General features: G+C 41.7%; 3 protein-coding genes and 1 long non-coding RNA gene across 5 annotated transcripts; all 4 read left to right on the top strand.

Moving 5' to 3' along the window:
• The first annotated feature begins 3,602 nt into the window (after nt 1–3,602).
• On the top strand, nt 3,603–5,948 carry LOC115028790 (cell wall protein DAN4-like). Of its 2 annotated transcripts, none has more exons than XM_029462624.1 (6): nt 3,603–3,662; nt 3,831–4,136; nt 4,247–4,777; nt 5,033–5,125; nt 5,213–5,241; nt 5,397–5,948. In XM_029462624.1, exons 3-6 carry the CDS (start codon nt 4,609–4,611, stop codon nt 5,472–5,474), a joined length of 369 nt encoding a protein of 122 aa, XP_029318484.1. In that variant the 5' UTR covers nt 3,603–3,662; nt 3,831–4,136; nt 4,247–4,608; the 3' UTR covers nt 5,475–5,948. The 2 variants fall into 2 exon arrangements, with proteins under 2 accessions (XP_029318484.1, XP_029318483.1); XM_029462623.1 differs by having other exon boundaries at nt 3,828–4,136.
• A 3,739-nt stretch (nt 5,949–9,687) lies between these two features.
• On the top strand, nt 9,688–18,702 carry LOC115028789 (uncharacterized). Its single transcript, XM_029462622.1, has 9 exons — nt 9,688–9,751; nt 9,917–10,225; nt 16,461–16,715; nt 16,872–16,922; nt 17,154–17,240; nt 17,329–17,357; nt 17,716–17,760; nt 17,969–18,037; nt 18,255–18,702. The coding sequence occupies exons 1-9, from the start codon at nt 9,694–9,696 to the stop codon at nt 18,354–18,356; spliced, it is 1,005 nt and encodes a 334-aa protein (XP_029318482.1). The 5' UTR covers nt 9,688–9,693; the 3' UTR covers nt 18,357–18,702.
• LOC115028791 (uncharacterized) lies at nt 10,806–12,039 on the top strand. Its single transcript, XR_003834588.1, has 4 exons — nt 10,806–10,868; nt 11,124–11,216; nt 11,304–11,332; nt 11,488–12,039. It is a non-coding gene; the product is annotated as an uncharacterized LOC115028791 (long non-coding RNA).
• Nucleotides 18,703–19,569: 867 nt separating the features above from the next.
• On the top strand, nt 19,570–27,469 carry btbd9 (BTB (POZ) domain containing 9). Its single transcript, XM_029425511.1, has 11 exons — nt 19,570–19,723; nt 20,101–20,309; nt 20,975–21,338; nt 21,820–22,087; nt 22,235–22,454; nt 22,659–22,778; nt 23,370–23,479; nt 23,677–23,866; nt 24,200–24,307; nt 24,582–24,660; nt 25,239–27,469. The coding sequence occupies exons 2-11, from the start codon at nt 20,125–20,127 to the stop codon at nt 25,431–25,433; spliced, it is 1,839 nt and encodes a 612-aa protein (XP_029281371.1). The 5' UTR covers nt 19,570–19,723; nt 20,101–20,124; the 3' UTR covers nt 25,434–27,469.
• The last annotated feature ends 28 nt before the right edge of the window (nt 27,470–27,497 follow it).

The following is a 27,497-nucleotide window of genomic DNA, read 5'->3' as shown; positions in this document are numbered from 1 at the left end:
GCCGGCCGGCGTCTGACATCATGGCAAATGGAGACTATACCAAGCTCACGAGGAAGCACGGGATCAAAATATCAGCCGGCTTCCCGTGTAGCGTTGAGGAGATCGGGTTAGCTGTGGGAGACAAGGTCGGACATGGCAGTGTGAAGTCTCTGGCACGGATGAACGGGGCAGTTGTCATCTTCCTGGACCAGGTGGAGCGGGTGCACCGCGTCATCGAAACAGGTATTACGGTGAGCGGAGTGTTTGTGCAGGTGATGCCACTCACTCTGCCCGCAACCAAAGTTGTAATATCAAATGTCCCTCCGTTCATAACTGATGAGTTTCTCAGCAGAGAACTATCCAGACACGGGAAAGTTGTTAAACCTGGTAAAAAAGATTCTGTCTGGATGTCAATCTCAGTTGCTGAAGCACGTAGTGTCTCACCGAAGACAGCTGTATATGATACTTAATAACCGAGATGCGGAGCTCAACCTCCGCTTCCACGTTAAAGTAGATGATTATGAATACGTGATATTTGCAACTTCATCGGTTATGAAATGTTTTGGTTGCGGGGAGGAGAGACACACCGCGAGAGCCTGTCCGAAGCGCGGGGATCCAGCTCCGCCTGATCCTGGAGGAGTGGTGGAGGAGTGGCTGCCGCTCCCCCGGCGGGGGGCTCTTCGCCGGGAGGGGCCGTGGCTTCGGAGGAGGTGGCCGCCCCAGCAGTCAAGACGCGCAGCTGCTGTGTCCAGTTTTGTACACGGGATAGGTGGTGTTAATTCACTTGGTGTGGTGGAAAAAATGGGGAAAAAAAACAAAAAACAAAACAGGGAGAGAAAGTGCAGTGGTATGGGAGGAGTAGAGGTAGAGGAGATGGGTGGTGTGGAAGAGGTGGGTGGTGCAGAGGAGGTTGGTGGTGCAGAGGAGGTGAGTGAGGTAAGAGTAGAAGAGGTAAAGGAGGTGAGTGATGTAGTAAAGGAGGTGGGTGGTGCAGAGGAGGTGAGTGAGGTAAGAGTAGAAGAGGTAAAGGAGGGGAGTGATGTAGTAAAGGAGGTGGGTGGTGCAGAGGAGGTGAGTGAGGTAAGAGTAGAAGAGGTAAAGGAGGTGAGTGATGTAGTAAAGGAGGTGGGTGGTGCAGAGGAGGTGAGTGAGGTAAGAGTAGAAGAGGTAAAGGAAGCGGGCGATGTAGTAGAGGAAATGGGTGGTGTAGGAGGGGAGGGGACAGAAAAAATACAGGTTCCGTGGAGTGAGCAGGTAAAAGAGGCTGAGATGGAGGAAGAGGTAATAAAACAAAAACCTGCCACAAAACGGAAAAAGAAAAGTGAAAATGCATCCAGTGATGCCAAGAACAGTAAAGTCGGGGAGGAAGGACAGACAGGCAGGAAGCAGGGACAGGCAGAAGACAGTTTTAGTGAAGAGGAGTGTGTGTCAGACAGCAGCGACATCCCTGGTTTTACTCTGAGCAACAGCCAGAAAACAAAAATGTACCCAGTTAAAATGTTGAAAGTTTTTCTCCAACACACAAAAAACCAACACGGAGTAAAAGTGGAGGATTATTTTCCGGATTTACAATTATATTAAACAAAGAAAAGAAATAACATCAAGTTGATTTGTAGGTTTACACATCGTAGCAAAAGTACAAGTATATCGTGTTCCATTATATCTCTCCAACAAACCAAGATCAAAAGTTAACTATATGTAAGCGGAAAGATATGTATTTTTGTTTTTGGGGTGTTCCTTTAAGTATTTACATGTTATGCTACTTTACACTTCTTCTCCTCTACGTATCAGAGGAAAACAATCATACTTATTCAACTGACAGCTTTTGTTACTTTAAAGATTAAGATTGTATAAATAAAACATGATTCATATATATACAAAATGTAATTCAAATGCTGCTTACGGGATAAAGCATCAGTAATAATATTCCAACAAGATGATAATAATTAAAACTCTCTGAAAGGAACTATTCTGCTGAAACAAAGTGCTTTTACTTTCATACCTTAGTGAGTGAAATCTTCAATGTAGGACTTTTACTTTTACATTTTTACAGTATTTTTACAAAGCAGCTACTTCAACATCAGCTGGCGCTCGATGAAAAGTTAAGGGATAATCAAAGTTGTTATATTTCATCCTGGGGGAACATGAATGTCTGAACTGCTGAAGTTGTCACGATTTTTCAACTAAAAAACAGAACAGAAAAGTCAGATCACCAAATTCAGTCGGATTCATATTCTGGGGATCATGAATGTCGGGACAAAATTTCCTGGTAATCGATATTTGAGTCCGGACCAAAGTGATGGAGCAACGAACCGACTGAATAGGAAACAAAATGGATGTGGGAGAAACTGAATAACTGAGCAGATTTGTGTTATTTGTCCAACAGACTTTATATGTGAATGTTGGTCAACATTTAAAAGCGAGAATCATATTTCCTAAGGAGTTCAAAACATCACTCTGAAAAACAAAATAAAGAGAAGTGGTGTAAGTCGTCTTTCTGCAGAGGATATTACAGGATAATATGCTGCAACAATAACTGCACCAGTTCTGCACCTCAAACATCACGGCCTTTATACCAAACCTGTGAGAACATCATCTGATCTGTGTTCTGGTGTTGCACCAGACATCAGGGAATATGACTCAAACATCACCGAAGAGCGTTAACTTTATCCAAACACTCGTCCTCTCAGCTCGTGCAGTTCGGCATGTTTCGTGCTGTAATGATGCTCGAGAGCCTTTTTCATCACCACAAGTACGTGCGCACATACTAGACACACTGGCCTTTAACTTCCACAAAGAAATGATCGTTCGTCCATTTCTCCTGGAAAGTGCGACATTCTGTATCTACCTTTCTCTTGTTTACACTCGCCACGCTGCGTTCACTGATGTCAAGTTTTTTGACATGACGTGACCACGTGATGACACGTTCCGCTTGTGTTGTGTTCAAGGACCCTGACCGTGACCAGCAAAAACATTCAGTTGTCCGTCTTATTCTATTGCTTTCTAGATGTTTTGGGTTTTTTTTTTAGGTTTTTTTTTGCGTGTGTTTATGAATTACCTCGAGGGCCGGATCAAATGGTCTCGCGGGCCGTACACGGCAAGGAGGCCAGAGGTTCCCCACCCCTGCTGCAAAGGAAACTAGTTGCATTAAGACACATTTATCTTAAGCAAGAATTGTTGCACATTACATTTCCTCAGTCCTCTTCTTCTTCTTCATCTTCTTCTACTTCTTCTTTTCTGGAACTGAAAGATGTCAGAATCACAAATGCATCATGGGACCGCATTTGGTAAAATCGCCTCAATTTATCACTGAGCACTCCTCCATCACACATGCTTAATCCAGTTTCACATGATCTTTGACCTCTGACCTCTGACCTTTGTGATGCTGGTTTGTTCTTGATTGGGGATCATTTAGCTGCAGGTGCATCCGATGTGTGTCACTGTGGATGTTTTAGAAATAGAGCCACTGACAAAATAGTTGACATGCTCCACCTACATGAGAAAAAAAAACAGAAGATGAGGAAGTGACTCCTTTTTGAGCTCTTATATTCGGCTTTCCTCCATAACAATCATTAGTTTGGAGACTTTGACAGTTTAGAGCATCACAGACACATTTAAAGGAACGATGGAGTTCAGATGCATTAAAACGTCTTTGTTTCTGATTCTGCTGCTTCTGTTTATAGGTGAGTATTTCTATAACATGAAACTTTAATAAAGCTCATTTATTAATATGAAGAATGTTAGTTTTTTACCTTTATAGACCTTAGTAGTGTGTTTGTTTTCCATGGAGGTGAAGGCAGCGATGAAATATGCAAACTGTTGTCATGAAGTCATATTTTTCTTCTCAGCAGCAGCAACCGGACAGAAGTTCCTCTATCACTCTGTGAGAGATGGAGGTGAAGGCACTCTGCCTTGTAACGATGTGATGGATGATCAGAGTAACTGTGACGGTACTGTCTGGACCTTCAGGGGCTCATGAGGCAGAGCAACAGTACCTCTGGTTGAACGTGGGCAGAGTGTTGAAAACACAGACAGACTGAGTGTTACAGAGAAATGTTCTCTGCGTATAAAGAAGGTCACAGTTCAGGATACTGGTGTTTATCATTGTCAGCAGTTTGGATCAGATCTAAACACTGTTCTCCTGTCTGTTGTTACCTGTGAGTATTTACATCTTAATGTTTTCTGTCTGTTAGAACAATTTACTGAAACATTACAATAATTAATTGTTACTCTTGTTGTCTTTCTCTCACAATATCTCCATCTTCAGTCACTGAACATCACAACAATGATCAGGTGACATTAAACTGCTCTGTGTCCATATATGACTTCTGTAGACACACAGTGAAGTGGCTGTTTGAAGGTCGAGATGTGGAACACTCAGATATAAAGACGTCACAGTCTCTCTGCTCTGCCTCTATGACTGTTCTGACTTCTCGTTTTAGTTACACACAACGTTTACTTACATGTGCTGTGAGTTTCATTAATGATAAGGGAGTGCAGATCTTCAGCCCTCAGTCCTCAGGTGAGAACATGTTGAAATGTCTAAAGTCACTTCAAACTGACGAGAACAATTACATAAAACATTTGTTTATTTTATGCACTTGAAGTTTTAATATTACATCACAACAGATGGTACAGAGAAGACAGTTTATGGAACAGTTTGTGTTCATCTGTTCAGGTGAGGACACACAACCAACAACAACAACAACAACAACAGGACCAACAACAACAGGACCAACAACAACAACAGGACCAACAACAACAGGACCAACAACAACAACAACAGGACCAACAACAGGTAAACACTTTAACAACTTCAGGAATCAACGCTTCACCAAAACAACTTCCTCTTCAGATAAGAAGCCAAAGTATTTCACATTCACATCAATGAGGCTCAGAGTCGACAGCCATGCTAGCAGCTCTGTGAGGCTGTGCTCAGCCACAGTGGTACTTAGAGCTAAATGCTAACGGCAGCATGCTAACACAGATATAATGTTTAATATGTTTCCTGCGTCATGATGCACCTGTGGCTGCTAACGACTCTGTGGTGCAGGTGGGTCTGTTCTGGACTACGTCATGTTGCTGATGCGTGCGGCTGAACTCCTCCTCCTGACCGTCATTACTGTTCTCCTCCTCAGAGCCCGAGGTGAGAACATGTAGACCAGCACTTGTTCACATTGATCTCATCCTGTAAGAGCAGAGCTGAAATGTTCCTCTGTGCTTTATCTTCCAGGGAACCAGAGACCACCTGATGAGCACACTGTGAGTCACAAATCAAGAAAAGTGCTGAAAACTATGATCATTTAAAGGGACTGTGAATGTCTCACTGTGTTAAACTCAGTAAGAAGCTCAACAGTGAAACATCTGGGGCTCTGATGAGTCAGCTTTAACAGTTAAGTGTTTATTTGTTTTCACAGGTGCAACATGACGGGGAAGGACGTGACGACACAGTGAAATATGAAAACCTCGGAGAACCTCATGTCAGACTCTCCTGATCAACTTCCACACGACATCCACTCAGCAGAGAAACGAGCCCTCTGCTGCTCAACACTTCTTCTCAGCGGTGTTTTAAAGACAAAGTTTGTGCTGCGTTAAACCAATTCTCTAATGCAGGAAGTAAATCTGTGCTTTCATCTGATTTTAAGAAGCTTGCTGTACATCTAAGAACGTTTCTTCTTCTTTTGCTGCATGACTTTTGATCAATCTTGGCACGACTTCCACCATCTTTGTGAGGTCGACATCAACATGAAGTCCGGCCTGCAGATGTTTCTGATGGACTTTGAGTTCTTTAAGTTGCTTATCATGACTTCACTTCAACACTCTGTGTGCAGAACGACTCATTTGACTTCACTTGATGTGGAGTTGCTGGTTTGTGCTTCTTAATGGAGTCAGTAACAGTGCTGTCTTTATTATAACTGATGATATAATCTGCTGGAAATAAATGTTAAACTCTCACGTGTTGTAACAGATTCATGTGTCCTGTCTTTTATAATAAAAGGTGGATATACATATTGATTTTAAAGAGAAAGAAATCTTTTATTGTAGTTACATTTCTGAATTCCCTTTGATTGGATTATATTGTAATTGTATGAATGCAACTAAAAAAAAATCTGCAAAACTTTAGACAACAAAGAATCTTATTCAGTTTCTTCTCGTGTAAATAATTTTATTTGGTCAAATTAAGATTCAGACTGTTGACACTTATACTGATTTATAAACGTGACTTTAATCAGTGATATGGAAGCAAATAATGATCCTAATGAGAAACTTAACATCTTTCTATGAAACGTAATCACCACTGAAGACTTAATATTACAATTTAAATGCCACTGAATTTAAAGCTTCAAGATATTTATTGTCAGTTAGACAGACAGTTAAACCGTACAATGAAAAACGTACTTTTCTAATCCACCGGCAGCCAAAAGATATATATATATATATAAATAAATAACGAGGTAGAAAGTATTGCACATAGGTTCACAGTGTTGATACTGTGAAATGTTGCACCATTTAAAGCAACAAAGTGCACCATGCATAGTTCAGTAATGTGTTGTGTTCACAGTTCAATCAGTCGGGGGGGGGGGAGCATGTTCACCAGCCTGATGGCCTGCGGGTAGAAACTGTTTGTTAGTCTCGTGGTCCTGGAGTTCAGACTCCTGTAGCGCCGGCCTGATGGAGGAGAGTGAAGAGTCTGTGCCGGGGGTGTGTGCTGTCCCTGATGATGTTGTGGGCTCTCCTGGTGACCCTGGTGGTGTAGATGTCCTGTAGTGAGGGGAAGGCTGCTCCTGCGATGTACTGTGCAGGTTGTATCCCACGCTGGAGGGCCTTTCTGTCCCGGGCAGTGCAGTTTCCAAACCAGACTGTGATGACACTGGTGAGGACGCTCTCAACTGTACATCTGTAGACGTTGCCACATTTTCTCAGCCTTCTTAGGAAGTTCAGTCGCTGCTGGGATTTCTTAATGTTGTGGTTTGTGTTGTGATATTTTTACTGTGAATTCATTTTCCCCTTTTAAAAGTGACTGGATTTCACGAAACACTTCCTCCTCAGCTCTCAGAACAACAACCTCAAATCAAAATGTCTCGCGCCAGTAAAACAAAATCTAAAATGGTGAAAAGTCACTTTGACATCATACTCATCACAGGAAGTGGATGCAGCATCTCTGCACTAAAGCTTATCTGAGAAACAGCTCATTAGAACAAGAGACAGAAGAAGAGAGAGGCAGAGAATCACCATTAAAATGTCTTTATTTCTTATTCTGCTGCTTCAGTTTACAGGTAACATTTATATGAATAACAGAAACCTTTAAAAAGCTCATTTATTAATATCATCAATGTTACCAAACCTTCATTCAACCAGACAGACAAGTAGTCAGTTTGTGTTCCTGCTTTAGTTTTTCAAAATAAAGCTCCGTGAGACACTGAGTGTGATGATGCAGCTGGACGACAGCAGAATAGAAGACGATGAAGTCCACATGTGACTGAGCAGCTGTTGTGTTGTTCTGTGTGCAGGCTGATCCTGAAGATGATGTTTCCTCCTCCTCCTCCTCCTCCTCCTCCTGTGTTGTTACAGTTCATGTCGTTTCAGTCATTTTACATTTATAACCTTTTTTATTGCTGTAAAACACATTTCAGTCCAAAAGGGGGCGCTGTATGTTAACTGTAGCATAAGGTGAAGAGGAGAAGTAATTACCAGGGGTGTAAGAAGTATTCAGATCCTTTACTTAAGTAATAGTAAGACGGAACCGGAGTTTCGGGCTTCCGGTGGAATCGCAATGCATGCTGGGGTGGCAAGCCTAGAAAAGTGAGCACCAACTCTACAAGGGCCGCCATATTGGATTTCTCCTCTACGTGTTTACATTGTATTTGGCTAGTTTTTAGTGTGTGATCATCGCTCTTCTAGTTCTGGGGTTTGGACACATTGTGTGGTGAAAGGATGTTCAAACAGTGGGAGAAAGATAAAGAAATGGGCAGAGTCTCACTGTGAGCTTCACGATTGCAAACATTGCGACTGCAAGCCCCCGTTCAAACTATTTCCACTTCCAACAGCACTAAAGAACAAAGACAGAAGGCTAGCATGGACCAAAGCTGTAAAGAGACAGGATTACAATGGGAAGTCTTGGGAGCCCAAGAGATCTTCATTTCATGCAAGGAAACCAACAAATGAATTCCCTGATCCTGAACTGGACCTGGGGTGTGTAGTCTATCTACCTGATTTATATGTTGACAAAGGTACTTTCTATATATTGAGTTTTAGAATAATTAACAAACACAAGTTAGGTATATATGTATAATAGCTTACCCTGCAACACAACTGCAATAAGCACTTATGATATCGCCAGTTTTCTTGAATGTGACTTATGGGAAACTTTCATTGAATGAGAACATTAGAATCAGAATCTGTGAGAGGACTGAAATATATTTGTTTCAACCAGCCAGAGTCAAACAGTCTAAATGCTTTGCCTTCTTTGTATTCGTTTAAAGTTGGTTTATGAAACTCGACATGGTTCCCTGGGGGGTCAGACATTAAACATAATGTTATATCTCTGAGGTATATCTGCGGCCAAGAAGTCAGGCTGTTGTTTTCATTGACCCGGCCATCCTGCAATGTCAAGGGATCAGGCACTGAAACGCCACTCGGCATAACTAAAAGCTTCGTCTTTTCTTTGTCTGTGATTGAAAGTCTTTCGTTAGCTGTTGGTTGCTCCTCAACACCCTGAAACAGCAAACACCCGGGCAATAAGCTCCAGTTCTGTTCCTGAAACCTTTAAATTCCGCTTGCGACAAAATACTTCCAAAGCTTCGACTTTCCACATCTGAAGCTCATCATAAGAAAGGAGTTCAGAACTCATTGTAGAGCAGTAGGTTTGTTTACAACACGCTTGAAGAATAAGATAAATACAATGTAAACACGTAGAGAAGAAATCCAATATGGCGGCCCTTGTAGAGTTGGTGCTCACTTTTCTAGGCTTGCCACCCCAGCATGCATTGTGATTCCACCGGAAGCCCGAAACTATAAGAGGGAGTCGGAGTTTCGGGCTTATAATTATCAGCAAAATGTACTAAAAGTATTTATATTGCAGCAAATTGTTCCCTGTCAGTGTATATTATACATGATGTTTCACATTATTGTGAATGTTGCATTTTACTGTTGTATATTAATGTTGAGCTACTGTTCCTTCCTTTCCATCCTGTTTGTAGTGTACTGTACACAATGCATCATATTCTATAACATCATCATGTTTGTGTCTCCGTCCTGTTTGAACCACGTGTCTCTAAAAAGTCAACTTTTCATGAGTTCCTCAGAAAAACAGTTTTCAGCTTTGTGCCGTCATCTTCCAGCTGATCAAGAGGCTTTTTAAGGACTTTATCTGAAGGAGAATCTTCTCACAAAGGAAACTTCATCCGTCAGTTCATCACAAACATTTAAAATCCCCATACAGGAGGTACAGTACATGGTTTTCATTGATTAACTTGCTGTCAGATACTTCAATGTGTCTATATCTGTTTTTATTTTATACAAAAGTAATTTTAGCCATCTAACAGGAAGTGAAACGACGCCCATCTACACGGAGTCTCTGTTTAGACTCTTATTGACGAGAGAAAAGAAGCTGATGGTCACTATGAGGAAGTGACACTTTACTAATTACAGGAAGTAGAAACCACATTTCTCTTGCAGCAAATATTCTTGAGACTCACAAGAAGAAGAGACACGATGGAGTTCAGATGCATTAAAACGTCTTTGTTTCTGATTCTGCTGCTTCTGTTTATAGGTGAGTATTTCTATAACATGAAACTTTAATAAAGCTCATTTATTAATATGAAGAATGTTAGTTTTTTACCTTTATAGACCTTAGTAGTGTGTTTGTTTTCCATGGAGGTGAAGGCAGCGATGAAATATGCAAACTGTTGTCATGAAGTCATATTTTCCTTCTCAGCAGCAGCAACCGGACAGAAGGTCCTCTATCACTCTGTGAGAGATGGAGGTGAAGGCACTCTGCCTTGTAACGATGTGATGGATGATCAGAGTAACTGTGACGGTACTGTCTGGACCTTCAGGGGCTCATTAGGCAGAGCAACAGTACCTCTGGTTGAACGTGGGCAGAGTGTTGAAAACACAGACAGACTGAGTGTTACAGAGAAATGTTCTCTGCGTATAAAGAAGGTCACAGTTCAGGATGCTGGTCGTTATGATTGTCAGCAGTTTGGATCAGATCCAAACACTGTTCTCCTGTCTGTTGTTACCTGTGAGTATTTACATCTTAATGTTTTCTGTCTGTTAGAACAATTTACTGAAACATTACAATAATTAATTGTTACTCTTGTTGTCTTTCTCTCACAATATCTCCATCTTCAGTCACTGAACATCACAACAATGATCAGGTGACATTAGACTGCTCTGTGTCCATATTGACTTCTGTAGACACACAGTGAAGTGGCTGTTTGAAGGTCGAGATGTGGAACACTCAGATATAAAGACGTCACAGTCTCCCTGCTCTGCCTCTATGACTGTTCTGACTTCTCGTTTTAGTTACACACAACGTTTACTTACATGTGCTGTGAGTTTGATTAATGATAAGGGAGTGCAGATCTTCAGCCCTCAGTCCTCAGGTGAGAACATGTTGAAATGTCTAAAGTCACTTCAAACTGACGAGAACAATTACATAAAACATTTGTTTATTTTATGCACTTGAAGTTTTAATATTACATCACAACAGATGGTACAGAGAAGACAGTTTATGGAACAGTTTGTGTTCATCTGTTCAGGTGAGGACACACAACCAACAACAACAACAACAACAACAGGACCAACAACAACAGGACCAACAACAACAACAACAGGACCAACAACAACAGGACCAACAACAACAACAACAGGACCAACAACAGGTAAACACTTTAACAACTTCAGGAATCAACGCTTCACCAAAACAACTTCCTCTTCAGATAAGAAGCCAAAGTATTTCACATTCACATCAATGAGGCTCAGAGTCGACAGCCATGCTAGCAGCTCTGTGAGGCTGTGCTCAGCCACAGTGGTACTTAGAGCTAAATGCTAACGGCAGCATGCTAACACAGATATAATGTTTAATATGTTTCCTGCGTCATGATGCACCTGTGGCTGCTAACGACTCTGTGGTGCAGGTGGGTCTGTTCTGGACTACGTCATGTTGCTGATGCGTGCGGCTGAACTCCTCCTCCTGACCGTCATTACTGTTCTCCTCCTCAGAGCCCGAGGTGAGAACATGTAGACCAGCACTTGTTCACATTGATCTCATCCTGTAAGAGCAGAGCTGAAATGTTCCTCTGTGCTTTATCTTCCAGGGAACCAGAGACCACCTGATGAGCACACTGTGAGTCACAAATCAAGAAAAGTGCTGAAAACTATGATCATTTAAAGGGACTGTGAATGTCTCACTGTGTTAAACTCAGTAAGAAGCTCAACAGTGAAACATCTGGGGCTCTGATGAGTCAGCTTTAACAGTTAAGTGTTTATTTGTTTTCACAGGTGCAACATGACGGGGAAGGACGTGACGACACAGTGAAATATGAAAACCTCGGAGAACCTCATGTCAGACTCTCCTGATCAACTTCCACACGACATCCACTCAGCAGAGAAACGAGCCCTCTGCTGCTCAACACTTCTTCTCAGCGGTGTTTTAAAGACAAAGTTTGTGCTGCGTTAAACCAATTCTCTAATGCAGGAAGTAAATCTGTGCTTTCATCTGATTTTAAGAAGCTTGCTGTACATCTAAGAACGTTTCTTCTTCTTTTGCTGCATGACTTTTGATCAATCTTGGCACGACTTCCACCATCTTTGTGAGGTCGACATCAACATGAAGTCCGGCCTGCAGATGTTTCTGATGGACTTTGAGTTCTTTAAGTTGCTTATCATGACTTCACTTCAACACTCTGTGTGCAGAACGACTCATTTGACTTCACTTGATGTGGAGTTGCTGGTTTGTGCTTCTTAATGGAGTCAGTAACAGTGCTGTCTTTATTATAACTGATGATATAATCTGCTGGAAATAAATGTTAAACTCTCACGTGTTGTAACAGATTCATGTGTCCTGTCTTTTATAATAAAAGGTGGATATACATATTGATTTTAAAGAGAAAGAAATCTTTTATTGTAGTTACATTTCTGAATTCCCTTTGATTGGATTATATTGTAATTGTATGAATGCAACTAAAAAAAAATCTGCAAAACTTTAGACAACAAAGAATCTTATTCAGTTTCTTCTCGTGTAAATAATTTTATTTGGTCAAATTAAGATTCAGACTGTTGACACTTATACTGATTTATAAACGTGACTTTAATCAGTGATATGGAAGCAAATAATGATCCTAATGAGAAACTTAACATCTTTCTATGAAACGTAATCACCACTGAAGACTTAATATTACAATTTAAATGCCACTGAATTTAAAGCTTCAAGATATTTATTGTCAGTTAGACAGACAGTTAAACCGTACAATGAAAAACGTACTTTTCTAATCCACCGGCAGCCAAAAGATATATATATATATATAAATAAATAACGAGGTAGAAAGTATTGCACATAGGTTCACAGTGTTGATACTGTGAAATGTTGCACCATTTAAAGCAACAAAGTGCACCATGCATAGTTCAGTAATGTGTTGTGTTCACAGTTCAATCAGTCGGGGGGGGGGGGAGCATGTTCACCAGCCTGATGGCCTGCGGGTAGAAACTGTTTGTTAGTCTCGTGGTCCTGGAGTTCAGACTCCTGTAGCGCCGGCCTGATGGAGGAGAGTGAAGAGTCTGTGCCGGGGGTGTGTGCTGTCCCTGATGATGTTGTGGGCTCTCCTGGTGACCCTGGTGGTGTAGATGTCCTGTAGTGAGGGGAAGGCTGCTCCTGCGATGTACTGTGCAGGTTGTATCCCACGCTGGAGGGCCTTTCTGTCCCGGGCAGTGCAGTTTCCAAACCAGACTGTGATGACACTGGTGAGGACGCTCTCAACTGTACATCTGTAGACGTTGCCACATTTTCTCAGCCTTCTTAGGAAGTTCAGTCGCTGCTGGGATTTCTTAATGTTGTGGTTTGTGTTGTGATATTTTTACTGTGAATTCATTTTCCCCTTTTAAAAGTGACTGGATTTCACGAAACACTTCCTCCTCAGCTCTCAGAACAACAACCTCAAATCAAAATGTCTCGCGCCAGTAAAACAAAATCTAAAATGGTGAAAAGTCACTTTGACATCATACTCATCACAGGAAGTGGATGCAGCATCTCTGCACTAAAGCTTATCTGAGAAACAGCTCATTAGAACAAGAGACAGAAGAAGAGAGAGGCAGAGAATCACCATTAAAATGTCTTTATTTCTTATTCTGCTGCTTCAGTTTACAGGTAACATTTATATGAATAACAGAAACCTTTAAAAAGCTCATTTATTAATATCATCAATGTTACCAAACCTTCATTCAACCAGACAGACAAGTAGTCAGTTTGTGTTCCTGCTTTAGTTTTTCAAAATAAAGCTCCGTGAGACACTGAGTGTGATGATGCAGCTGGACGACAGCAGAATAGAAGACGATGAAGTCCACATGTGACTGAGCAGCTGTTGTGTTGTTCTGTGTGCAGGCTGATCCTGAAGATGATGTTTCCTCCTCCTCCTCCTCCTCCTCCTCCTCCTCCTCCTCCTCCTGTGTTGTTACAGTTCATGTCGTTTCAGTCATTTTACATTTATAACCTTTTTTATTGCTGTAAAACACATTTCAGTCCAAAAGGGGGCGCTGTATGTTAACTGTAGCATAAGGTGAAGAGGAGAAGTAATTACCAGGGGTGTAAGAAGTATTCAGATCCTTTACTTAAGTAATAGTAAGACGGAACCGGAGTTTCGGGCTTCCGGTGGAATCGCAATGCATGCTGGGGTGGCAAGCCTAGAAAAGTGAGCACCAACTCTACAAGGGCCGCCATATTGGATTTCTCCTCTACGTGTTTACATTGTATTTGGCTAGTTTTTAGTGTGTGATCATCGCTCTTCTAGTTCTGGGGTTTGGACACATTGTGTGGTGAAAGGATGTTCAAACAGTGGGAGAAAGATAAAGAAATGGGCAGAGTCTCACTGTGAGCTTCACGATTGCAAACATTGCGACTGCAAGCCCCCGTTCAAACTATTTCCACTTCCAACAGCACTAAAGAACAAAGACAGAAGGCTAGCATGGACCAAAGCTGTAAAGAGACAGGATTACAATGGGAAGTCTTGGGAGCCCAAGAGATCTTCATTTCATGCAAGGAAACCAACAAATGAATTCCCTGATCCTGAACTGGACCTGGGGTGTGTAGTCTATCTACCTGATTTATATGTTGACAAAGGTACTTTCTATATCTTGAGTTTTAGAATAATTAACAAACACAAGTTAGGTATATATGTATAATAGCTTACCCTGCAACACAACTGCAATAAGCACTTATGATATCGCCAGTTTTCTTGAATGTGACTTATGGGAAACTTTCATTGAATGAGAACATTAGAATCAGAATCTGCGAGAGGACTGAAATATATTTGTTTCAACCAGCCAGAGTCAAACAGTCTAAATGCTTTGCCTTCTTTGTATTCGTTTAAAGTTGGTTTATGAAACTCGACATGGTTCCCTGGGGGGTCAGACATTAAACATAATGTTATATCTCTGAGGTATATCTGCGGCCAAGAAGTCAGGCTGTTGTTTTCATTGACCCGGCCATCCTGCAATGTCAAGGGATCAGGCACTGAAACGCCACTCGGCATAACTAAAAGCTTCGTCTTTTCTTTGTCTGTGATTGAAAGTCTTTCGTTAGCTGTTGGTTGCTCCTCAACACCCTGAAACAGCAAACACCCTGAAACAGCAAACACCCGGGCAATAAGCTCCAGTTCTGTTCCTGAAACCTTTAAATTCCGCTTGCGACAAAATACTTCCAAAGCTTCGACTTTCCACATCTGAAGCTCATCATAAGAAAGGAGTTCAGAACTCACTTGTAGAGCAGTAGGTTTGTTTACAACACGCTTGAAGAATAAGATAAATACAATGTAAACACGTAGAGAAGAAATCCAATATGGCGGCCCTTGTAGAGTTGGTGCTCACTTTTCTAGGCTTGCCACCCCAGCATGCATTGTGATTCCACCGGAAGCCCGAAACTATAAGAGGGAGTCGGAGTTTCGGGCTTATAATTATCAGCAAAATGTACTAAAAGTATTTATATTGCAGCAAATTGTTCCCTGTCAGTGTATATTATACATGATGTTTCACATTATTGTGAATGTTGCATTTTACTGTTGTATATTAATGTTGAGCTACTGTTCCTTCCTTTCCATCCTGTTTGTAGTGTACTGTACACAATGCATCATATTCTATAACATCATCATGTTTGTGTCTCCGTCCTGTTTGAACCACGTGTCTCTAAAAAGTCAACTTTTCATGAGTTCCTCAGAAAAACAGTTTTCAGCTTTGTGCCGTCATCTTCCAGCTGATCAAGAGGCTTTTTAAGGACTTTATCTGAAGGAGAATCTTCTCACAAAGGAAACTTCATCCGTCAGTTCATCACAAACATTTAAAATCCCCATACAGGAGGTACAGTACATGGTTTTCATTGATTAACTTGCTGTCAGATACTTCAATGTGTCTATATCTGTTTTTATTTTATACAAAAGTAATTTTAGCCATCTAACAGGAAGTGAAACGACGCCCATCTACACGGAGTCTCTGTTTAGACTCTTATTGACGAGAGAAAAGAAGCTGATGGTCACTATGAGGAAGTGACACTTTACTAATTACAGGAAGTAGAAACGACATTTCTCTTGCAGCAAATATTCTTGAGACTCACAAGAAGAAGAGACACGATGGAGTTCAGATGCATTAAAACGTCTTTGTTTCTGATTCTGCTGCTTCTGTTTATAGGTGAGTATTTCTATAACATGAAACTTTAATAAAGCTCATTTATTAATATGAAGAATGTTAGTTTTTTACCTTTATAGACCTTAGTAGTGTGTTTGTTTTCCATGGAGGTGAAGGCAGCGATGAAATATGCAAACTGTTGTCATGAAGTCATATTTTCCTTCTCAGCAGCAGCAACCGGACAGAAGTTCCTCTATCACTCTGTGAGAGATGGAGGTGAAGGCACTCTGCCTTGTAACGATGTGATGGATGATCAGAGTAACTGTGACGGTACTGTCTGGACCTTCAGGGGCTCATTAGGCAGAGCAACAGTACCTCTGGTTGAACGTGGGCAGAGTGTTGAAAACACAGACAGACTGAGTGTTACAGAGAAATGTTCTCTGCGTATAAAGAAGGTCACAGTTCAGGATGCTGGTCGTTATGATTGTCAGCAGTTTGGATCAAATCTAAACTCTGTTCTCCTGTCTGTTGTTACCTGTGAGTATTTACATCTTAATGTTTTCTGTCTGTTAGAACAATTTACTGAAACATTACAATAATTAATTGTTACTCTTGTTGTCTTTCTCTCACAATATCTCCATCTTCAGTCACTGAACATCACAACAATGATCAGGTGACATTAGACTGCTCTGTGTCCATATATGACTTCTGTAGACACACAGTGAAGTGGCTGTTTGAAGGTCGAGATGTGGAACACTCAGATATAAAGACGTCACAGTCTCTCTGCTCTGCCTCTGTGACTGTTCTGACTTCTCGTTTTAGTTACACACAACGTTTACTTACATGTGCTGTGAGTTTCATTAATGATAAGGGAGTGCAGATCTTCAGCCCTCAGTCCTCAGGTGAGAACATGTTGAAATGTCTAAAGTCACTTCAAACTGACGAGAACAATTACATAAAACATTTGTTTATTTTATGCACTTGAAGTTTTAATATTACATCACAACAGATGGTACAGAGAAGACAGTTTATGGAACAGTTTGTGTTCATCTGTTCAGGTGAGGACACACAACCAACAACAACAACAACAACAACAGGACCAACAACAGGTAAACACTTTAACAACTTCAGGAATCAACGCTTCACTAAAACAACAAAGTAGTGACTCAACATCTGTATCTTTATGTTTTTGTGGAGGAAGAACTCGTAAGTTTGTCAAACTATTCGCAGATGAGGTTTATTTGGATGCAGTTTTTTACTTTTATTTTGTTAAAACTTTCTACATGTAACTTCTCCTCTTTGAGCTACAGGAGTTTTAACAGAAGTCTTTTTCTTTCCAGATGTTTTGCTGTACATCGCTGTGCCTTTGCTTTTAGTAGCACTCTTAATAATCACCGTGGCTTTCATCAGATGGAAGAGAACTAAAGGTGAGGAAATACAGTACATAAGACATTTTAATACAACTTGGATTTAAACTTTGGAAACTAAAGTCAACGCTCCTTTTTGTCTCTTCAGGGCAGAAAACACAGAAGGATGACCATGATGTGAGTTTAAAAAGTGTTCTTCACTTTGCATTCTGATTCTGTAGCTGAGAAAAGATGCGATGAGATCACCACTACTGACTGAGTTATAATAAAACCAAGTGGTTGCAGCATCTACGGTCCAGGAAGTGAAACCTCTGACATAAACAGTTTAATGAGATCCTCTCTGACACAGTGTCAACAATAACTGAACTTTATTAGCCTCATATAGAGTATTTATGGCGGTTGTCTTTGATTGCATCTCAAGTCAAATGTAGAAAGCTGTAGATTTGAAGATGCGTTGACTCCCATCACACCACCTGTACCTGAAAGCTACACGGATGCATTGCATACGTTGAGCTGTAACACACTTTTTCTCCAGGGGCTGACCTCAAACGCTGCAGCTACAGAGATCAGTCAGGACCAGGTGAGATCACAAAGTTACACTGCAAACATTCTCACTGCAGTCTTGAGGGGGTGAGACTGTGCAATACAGATAAAAAGGGGAAGTTAGATGATGCAACACCAGAAGAGAACGTGTGTAAAACCAAAATCCACTCAAATCACCACCAAAGAAACTAATATTTACTGTATAAGAGAATGTTACTGATCACTATGTTGTCTCCTCTGTGCAGGCGGATCCTGAAGATGGAGTTTCCTACGCCTCCGTCAGCTACACCAAGAAGACCGACAGCAAAGCCCAGGTCAGCTGTCTGATTGGTTATTCTCGTGGTGTTAGTGAATACATAAGAAAACACCTTTATGCTTTGTGTTGTTGTGTTCTGATATGTGCTGTAAAGGGTGCTGATGTTGGTTTGTGTTACTGTTGGATACCGTTTCTTTTACATTGTCATAGTGTGTGATTGTGTTACGCCATGTCATGTCCTGTTGTGTCATTTATATTGTGCTGTTTCCTTCCAGGTTCGGAGTAAAACTGATGACGATGAAGGTGATGCAGTGACTTACATGAGCGTGAAAGCTTCTTCCCACGATCCCAGCAGTCTCTACGCTACCATCAGCTAAACTAATAATCATCAGACCTTTGCTAATCTCCGCTGATATTCTTTTAGGATCATTTTCAGGATGGATTTTTGTAAAAAGCTTCCTTTTCAGAAGGGTGTGTGTGTAGGTTGCTGCAATGTAAAAGAAAAAGGGGAAGTAATGACTAAACATGTTTATGTGTAACTGCTTACATTTGAATTAACATAATATAAGACACATTTTGTTTGAACTTACTGTCATGCTCGTTTTGCTCTGTGATGCATTTGTTTAGTTTATAGTATATTGCTAGATTTGTGTTTCAATTACATGTATTGCCTTTAATTATTCAATATGCAATAAATTATCAAGATTGAGCAATTTTACTGAATTTCTCGTGTTGTTTTTCTTTTTTTATCATTTCTTCTGTGTAGTTCCGTCTGCAATTGTTTGATATGCAACAATTTTACCATTTATGTATTTTCTCAGTTGGCTTTGAATACCCTGGCATCAAAGCACAATGACTTATTAAACAACTGAATGAGGAAATCCAAAAGAAACTTTAAATCATATCACTGTAAAGAAGTTAGTAAAAAGGGAGTTGTGCACTTAAGAGGAAGAATGAATAAAAGGGATGAAAGTCACTATGAGGAAGTGACTAATCACAGGAAGTAGATTGTGTATTTCTACTTAAGAAGCAACAGGTTTAGAGACTCTTAAAAATGTGAGAACAACAGAGGACATAGAAACATAGATGCATGATGGTTAAAGTCAGATGGAGTAAAATGTTTTTGTTATTATCATCCTAATTGACTTTAATGTCCAAGAGTCAGTAAAATACATTGTGCTGCTGTAGTGCCACCTATCAGTGAAAAAGGTTTTGCAGATCAGAGTTGATGTGTGTATCAGTAAAAGTATTAATTTAATTACAAGTAAAAACGTTTTACTAAGGTAACTACTTATTTTACTGATGCATTAACAGGTAAGCAGAAATGTTATGTTGGAGCTAAATACGTGTTTTGCACATGGTTAGGTGTTTTTAATTACTGTGTAACGATGCATTGTATTTTATATGATCATTATAAGTAAAAAATAAATAAATAGCAAGTACTATACAAGTACTTCAGAGTAGTACTTGTAGTACAGTAGTTGCGTTATTTTCCACTACTGAAATCTGTTTGCAATTGCACAATGAAAGACCGCTGAAAGAGATAATTAGGGGACTTTTATTTTGAAAACTGTTTATCGAACCGGAAGTACCCGTACGTTGACCCATAATTGGTTTCTGTTGGTGTGATGTTGGAAGAATTGTGAATTTAGTGCTGGATTTTTGTAGCACAGTGGAAAAACTTCCACGACTGTAATTGTTTGATCCTCTTTATTTAAAGATAGGAGTGACTGTGAGCTGCTCGGTAAGTTTAAAACGCAAGAACGAACAGAGAAAAGGAAACGTTAGTGATCTGTTAGCTAAGCTAGCTAACGTTTGTTCGGGTGTCAGATGTCCGCGACGGCAGCGGCTGTAAACAAGAAAGCTCAACATCTCAGCTAGTTATCGTTATATTTAACCTGCTAATTGCGTTTTTTCGCTGAAATATGAACAACAGACACGGACAACTATTGGGTTTTGTGACTTAATGTTAGCTTACTTCATGTGTTTACGTCTGCCGTTATGGCATTCTTGTTAGCATTAAGCTAGCTAATGTTATGTGCTGTGAGCAAACACCTCGGCTGTGCCTCTGGTTTTCGCCAAATGCCTGGATTTAGTTGGACATGTTTACTTCTGTGTCAGATGTGACTCTGGCAGCTGTCGACCATGAGTAACAGCCACCCTCTGCGTCCCCTGGCCTCCGTGTCGGAGATCGACCACATCCACCTGTTGTCGGAGCAGCTGGGAGCCCTGGTGCTCGGCGAGGAGTACAGCGATGTTACCTTCATCGTGGAGGGGAAGCGGTTCCCGGCGCACCGGGTCATCCTGGCAGCTCGCTGTCACTACTTCAGGTAAGTGCAAATGTCTCATAGTTTCTGCCACTTGTGGACTTCTGTCAAGCATGCACATCATTTGCTAAAGTCAGCATTACAAACACATCTTGACAATCTAGAAATCCACATATTCAAACTAGAGTTGAAACAATTTTATTTTAACAACATTATTTGTATTATTTTTATACACACAAATGCCCGACATTTCCTAGTTCCACTAGTTGTAAAGTGGTTTCCTCTTGTTATATGACAGTATATGTCTGGACTTTAGATTGAGAACATGTTTGATTCCCTTATTACAATGTAGATGGCACAATCTAAGGTGCACTTGCATTCTTTCAAGTTGTGCTTGGTTGTGTTTTGGTCATGTGTGCTGCGTATTTCTACGTTTTGACACACAAGGGAAACGATTCACATTTAGTGGTGTAACCGACAACAAATATTTGTGTTTTGTGTACACAAGGAGCATTTAACACTACATATGTATGTGATTGACACAATCTTGATGCATTGTCACTTTTTGTTATTCAGTATGCTTGTCAGAATGCTTTGCCATCTGTTTGACACTGCTGGTAGCTGGTTAAGACTCCCAAAGTGTAACACTGTGGAAAGTTGCAGAAGATGTATGACCTCTGGATGGAAATAGTAACACTTGAGCTTTTTGCTTCTTCTGCCTCCTTCAGGGCCCTGCTGTACGGTGGGATGAAGGAGTCCCAGCCCCAGGCGGAGGTGTGTTTAGAGGAGACGCGGACAGAAGCCTTCTCGATGCTGCTACACTACCTGTACACTGGCCGGGCCAGCCTCAGCTCGGCCCGGGAAGAGGTGCTGCTGGAGTTCCTGGGTCTGGCTCACCGCTACGGCCTCCAGCCACTGGAGGATTCCACCTCTGAGTTCCTCCGCACCATCCTGCACATCAACAACGTCTGTCTGGTTTTTGATGTGGCCAGTCTGTACTCTCTGAGCGCGCTCAGCGCTGCCTGTTGTGCCTTTCTGGACAGACACGCACCGGAAGTGTTGAATTCGGACAGCTTCCTCTTGCTCTCCAAGGTAAGAGGCTGCTGATTACAGAAGGGTGGATGAAGAGTTGTAATCAGTATAACATGTGCTTCATTCTTACATCTGGGGAGCCTTCATTTCTCTACACATTGTGGAATTTGCTTTGGAATATTAGATTGATCTGGGCAGTTGATATCTCATGTGTGCGTTTGGTGTAACATAAATCTGAAACACCTGTAGTGGCAGGTAAGTGAGTTCTACTATACAGTGTGACAGAGATCAGCCTTAAACGCAGGCTCGGCCACAGCAGTTTGGACACAGCAAATGTTAGCTAAGCTAATGACACAGAAACAGACTGTTAAACTTTGCACACCCAGTTAAAGATATTTTTACGACAATTCTTTCAGAGCCTAAAGAAATATGTTAAACATACCCAAAGCATTTTATTTACAGTAAAATGCAGGAACACAAACACACTCATCACGACATGTTTGGTATTTTTGACTTAATTAAATAAAGTACCTGTTTGCAGACGGCTCTGCTGACTGTGGTCAGGCGGGATTCGTTTGCTGCCAGTGAGAAGGAGATCTTCCAGGCCTTGAGTCGTTGGTGCCGGCAGCACGAAGAGGGGGCCGACACCCAGGAAGTGATGTCAGCAGTGCGGCTGCCGCTCATGACTCTGACAGAGATGTTGAACGTGGTTCGACCGTCGTGCCTGCTGAGCCCAGATGACCTGCTGGATGCTATCAAGACCCGCTCCGAGAGCCGCAACATGGACCTTAACTACCGCGGCATGCTCAGTCAGTGCTGTTACCGCTCCATCTGCTTACTGTCATTACTATAATGAATCGCATCAAACATCCAATCAAGTATTTTATATATATATATATATATATATATATGGTTTAGTATATTAGTTTGATATATGATCTGTGTATTGGTTTCAGTCCCTGAGGAGAACATCGCCACCATGAAGTACGGAGCTCAGGTGGTGAAAGGGGAGCTGAAGTCGGCGCTGCTGGACGGAGACACCCAGAACTACGACCTGGACCACGGCTTCTCCAGACATCCCATCGAGGACGACTGCCGGGCCGGGATCCAGATCAAACTGGGCCAGTCGTCCATCATCAACCACATGCGCCTGCTGCTGTGGGACAGAGACAGCCGGTAAGGCAGGTTTGTCTCCCCCTGCTGAAACAAAAGGAAGCTACAAACTATCATCGCAGGGTTTCAATGCTGTTTATTTCCTGCTCGTGTCACATGATGTTCTTGTATTTGGAACATGTGGTTCTTCTGGTGAGTCTTAAACGTGTAATACAGTTTTTTCTTTTTAATGAACCTCACTATACCGACCACACTTGATTATTTAAGGTCCTACTCGTACTACATCGAGGTGTCTATGGACGAGCTGGACTGGGTGCGTGTTGTGGACCATTCGAAGTATCTCTGCCGCTCTTGGCAGAATCTCTTCTTCACACCACGAGTTTGCAGGTAAACGTTTGTGTCTTAGTCCGGTTATTGCACAAGCTGTCGTGGGAAAAGTGTTGAGCATTTGATGCATGTTCACCCTGCCTGTAAACCAGGGCTCATAAATACGAGAGGCATGTCCTCCCAACCTCCTTTTGGTGTTCTGCCATCTTGCCAGCCTTGAGATGTTCGTGGCCGGATGAGTCGAAGCTAATCACTGTAATCTTCGCCAAACACAAAGGACCCGTCTATTCTCTTTGCCATAACTTGTGATAACCTGTTGTGCGTGGCCATTACAGTGAGTTGTGAGGTGGCTGCCTGCAGTGGATTTGGATTATTTCAGCACTTCCTGAGTTTAAAAAGCTTTGTTTTCACCTTGTTACACAAATCAAGGTGAAGTTGGAGACGCTCCAGATTTGAAACATGCCTGGTTTGACATAAGAGTGTGTAAACAAACAAACGGATGTCAGAAGATATGAAACGTGCACTAAAGAATGTATAATGGTGCTGCACCATCATACCAACACAACCAGCCAGTGCACCATCAGTTACCAGTGTATTCGTTACTCCTGTAATACAATAGTGTCGTCATTAATCCTGCTTTTTGTGTCTCAGGTACGTTCGCATTGTGGGAACACACAACACCGTCAACAAGGTCTTCCACCTCGTTGCTTTTGAATGCATGTTCACCAACCGCTCATTTACGCTGGATACTGGACTTTTGGGTGAGTTGCAGAGACGGAAACAAAAATTGGGTCTTCACTACATAATGTGTAACGTGTGTAACGTGTGTAACGTGCGTAACGTGTGTAACGTGCGTAACTCTGGCTCGCTTGTCATGTCGGATTTAGGAATTGAAGCCCGTTCTCTGTTAAACAAGTGCAGGTCATAGCAAAACAAGTGTGTTGCCTCATGTCTGCAGTGCCCAGTGAGAACGTAGCCACCATTACATCGTGTGCCAGTGTCATCGAGGGTGTGAGCCGTAGCAGAAATGCCTTGCTCAACGGCGACACGCGCAACTACGACTGGGACTCGGGCTACACCTGCCATCAGCTGGGCTCCGGAGCCATCGTCATCCAGCTGGCTCAGCCCTACACTGTTGGATCCTTGAGGTAGATGTTGAAACTGATGGTTAAGTAATGATCTGTTGTTGTCCATCACCAAGCTCATATTGCAGTTGTATTTACCATAATCAATCATTTCAATCATTTAATTTCTCCAGCTGGAGTTGAAAATAGTGATTTTTGGTGAAAGGAATGTTGAATTTGTCTTTTCCCTAAAGCATGTGGACTTTGGATGTCCTTGAATGCAGCATTTCATTAGACAAAGACTCTCTGTTATAATCAGTCATTTTAGTCTACGGTCAGAAATAGCATCACAATCTTGTGCACAGTGATTCTGAACGCTAGTGTTTTATTGTTCCTTCACTTCCTGTCAATGTCCAGGCTGCTGCTGTGGGACTGTGACGAGCGCTCCTACAGTTATTACATTGAAGTCTCTTCCAACCAGCAGCAGTGGACGAAGGTGGTCGACCGCACCAGGGTCGCATGTCGGTGAGGCTCCCACCTCCTCTTCTGTCTCCTCCTTTACTTTTTCCTGTGGTGTCAAACGTATAAAGAAGACATCTTGAATAAGTGACGCTGTATGTGGAGTCGTGGTGGCGATGCACATGTTTATCTTCCAGCTACTGTTAACTAAGTCTCCACTGTGGAACAGAAATGTACAATAACCAGGACAATGTAACATAACACACCTGAATGTTGTAAACCGACATCACAACGTTTCATATTTTAGTTGTGATGTGTTTGTCGCCGCCCTCTCTCACAGATCATGGCAGACGTTGAAGTTTGATAAGCAGCCGGCTTCCTTCATCCGTATTGTTGGAACTCACAACACTGCTAATGAGGTGAAGACACAGACGGTCATCAGGCTTCTTCATTCATGTCATAAGAAACACAGAATCATATGTTTTTCACTGAGGGTGGGCTCCGATGATGCGTTGTTTCAATTACTCTTTTTAAAACGTTGTTGGTCATACTGTTGAATGTGATCCGACCGCTGTCCTCCCGGGGAACTGGTCTCTGTGAGGCGGAGGGATCACGAGGTGCGCTCGCTTGCTAATTATTGTCTCATTTGCGGTTTGATAAACTGTTAACTCGTCAAATGAAGTGCGAACAAACCGGCTACTCGTTCACCAGCAATATAAAACGTTTCTTCACCAGTGAAATGACACATATATGTTACGCTTTCTGTGATTGGAGTGGATCCTTTCTGCTGTGAGCACCAACCAGAGTGACAGCGGACCGGTCTGCTCTACATCTGTGTTAACGTGTGTTCGCGGCTCCTTTCTACATTCTGGATATTTAAACTGAATTAATAATCCAGCTGGATTATCAGCGCTGTTGTTAAAGCAGATCAACTTTCAACCACCAGTGGACTCAAAGGGGTTTCTCCTGCTGAGTGTTTGCTCTGCTCTCTCTTCAGGTGTTCCACTGTGTTCACTTCGAGTGTCCGGCCCAGCTGGACACGGATGTGAATGAAGGCAGCCCCGGCCTGGACTCCTCTGGCTCTGGGTCTACTTCCCCGCAGCCTCGACCCCAGCGACCTTCACGCACGCACAGCCTGCTGCCCTCCCAGCCCTCTTCCTCCTCCTCATCTTCCTCACAGTCCCACCTTTAATAGCCTGCCCCTCGCCCCCTTCATTGGAAAGTGTTGAGAGGAAGGGAAACCTCACCTCAGAATGCCATTTTGCACAGCCTTCATCATCCAGACTGCAATGCTACAGCGCTGCTAAAGGCGATCGTCTCATTGTCATTACCCATGGTCCTTCTGTCATAAGTGCAACATTAGAGACTGGTATATCTGTAGCAGCAGCGTTTAAGGCTCCAGTCTTCCCAGTTCTGAAACAGAAGGGTAGGTGTTACATCCACTGGCTCATACATTTTTGTGAAGGTACTTTTTAGCGACTAAGACTCAAGTTTTCTCCTTCGAAATCATCAAAGTGGAATCTTTACTTCTCCAAAGACGAGGCACACACTGAAATGTGGTTATACTGTACCACCAAAGAGCATGAGACCAGTGTGTGTGTGTGGGGGGGGGGGGGGGTTGCTATCTGAATTTTACGAGTTAATATTTCCAAAAGAGATGGATTTTATCCTTAAACAAGCTATTTTTTTAAGAAACTGTCTTAAAAGCGACTCTACTCACTTTTCATACCATCAAGCTAACAGAGTAGCAGTCACATATTTTTAAAAGTTTAGAATTCAATTCTTCAAATGTTTGCCAAAGCTGTGGAGCTAATGCATTCTGTGGCATTTATATGCAATTTGCACTTAATCCAATTATGCATTTGCATATTAAGTAATCACTGTTGAGTATTTGTTGACAGGCTTTCACACCCGAAAACAAAATCTGTGGTCCTTATCCGGTGAGACTTTTTGATAATTCAAATTCATACCTCAAGAAAATCCTCACTAAAAATAAACTTAGGTCGAGTTCTGTGTCTTAATTTAGTATTTAAGCACTTGAATAGCTTAGCACAAATGATTGGGCAAATCAATTAGGTTGCGAAAATTGGGGCTGAGTGGTTTGGACCAAATGATGTATGCACTAGGGCTGCAAGGAAGAACGTTTGTATACAGCAGATACACGAGCAGCTGCTGCTGGCACTTTATTTGACTCGAGTACACAGAAATAAAGGTTGCAGCTTGGCTCTTCTAGCTGAAGTACAGTGCTGGATTTGGTGACTATCTGTTTGTATGTTAAATTAATTTAAACACTTCCTCACTCTTGGATCTGTCAGGTTTGAGCTGTCTTTTGTGTGTGTGTGTGTGTGTGTGTGTGTTTTTTTGTTTTTTTTGGAGGTTTGTTTTTAAATGAAGCTATCAGTGCTGTGGTGTGTGTGTGTGTGTGTGTGTGTGTGTTGTTTCATGTGTGTCCTGATGTTGCACTTTTGAGTTGTTTGTCTTGCAAAACTCCTTTTTTTTTCTCAAACTTTTTATTTGATGGTAATAACCTGAAATACCTAATTTCCCAGGGTGACCCACTGATGTTTCTATAAGCCTTCTTTAGTCACCCCCATCTACATTTTAGAAGAGCTCCCATAGTTGGATAACGTCTTCCTTAATAACCAACCGAAACAGAACTGAAATAGGGCTTTGTTCAGGTTACATTGTAATGTAGATAACACACTCCCCACTCCATCTACCTTTATGTATGTGTATAGTTTTACTTAATATATATATATATATATATTAGTTTTGACTATTGACGTGTGATTGCGTTTCACTGCCTCTTGTTCAATACATTGCCTGTCAAAAATGTGATTACGGAAACAACTGACATTGTTTATTAATGTTCATTGCTGTGAGGGTTCACACCCGTCTGCTTGCCTGAATTTCTGCTGTTAAACACAGTGGAGGTCTTTAATACAAGCAATACAGCTTCTGTTACAGACCAACAGCGGTGATTGATCGGTCAACATGTATTCGTCATGCTATAGGCACTGATGCCCCGGCAGCTGTTTAGAAAATGTTGATGTGTAATGCTGGCTAAGGAGCTGTTTTACTGTCATGAAACATTTAAAAACATCTTATTTTGAAGCTCAAATTGTATTTTTTTTGTTGTCTTGTTTGTGTTTCTCAAATAATTGCCTTGTACAGTAACCCAGCAGTTTCAACCAGAGCAATATGACATAATAAATGTAGAAGCAGAGAGAGGATGGTGGCAAACAGCTGTTTTCCT

Source organism: Cottoperca gobio, chromosome 24, assembly GCF_900634415.1.
Source record: "Cottoperca gobio chromosome 24, fCotGob3.1, whole genome shotgun sequence".
Classification (NCBI taxonomy): Eukaryota; Metazoa; Chordata; class Actinopteri; order Perciformes; family Bovichtidae; genus Cottoperca; species Cottoperca gobio.
The sequence above is the reverse complement of the archived record's forward strand: the minus strand, read 5'-3'. Positions and strand labels throughout refer to the sequence as shown.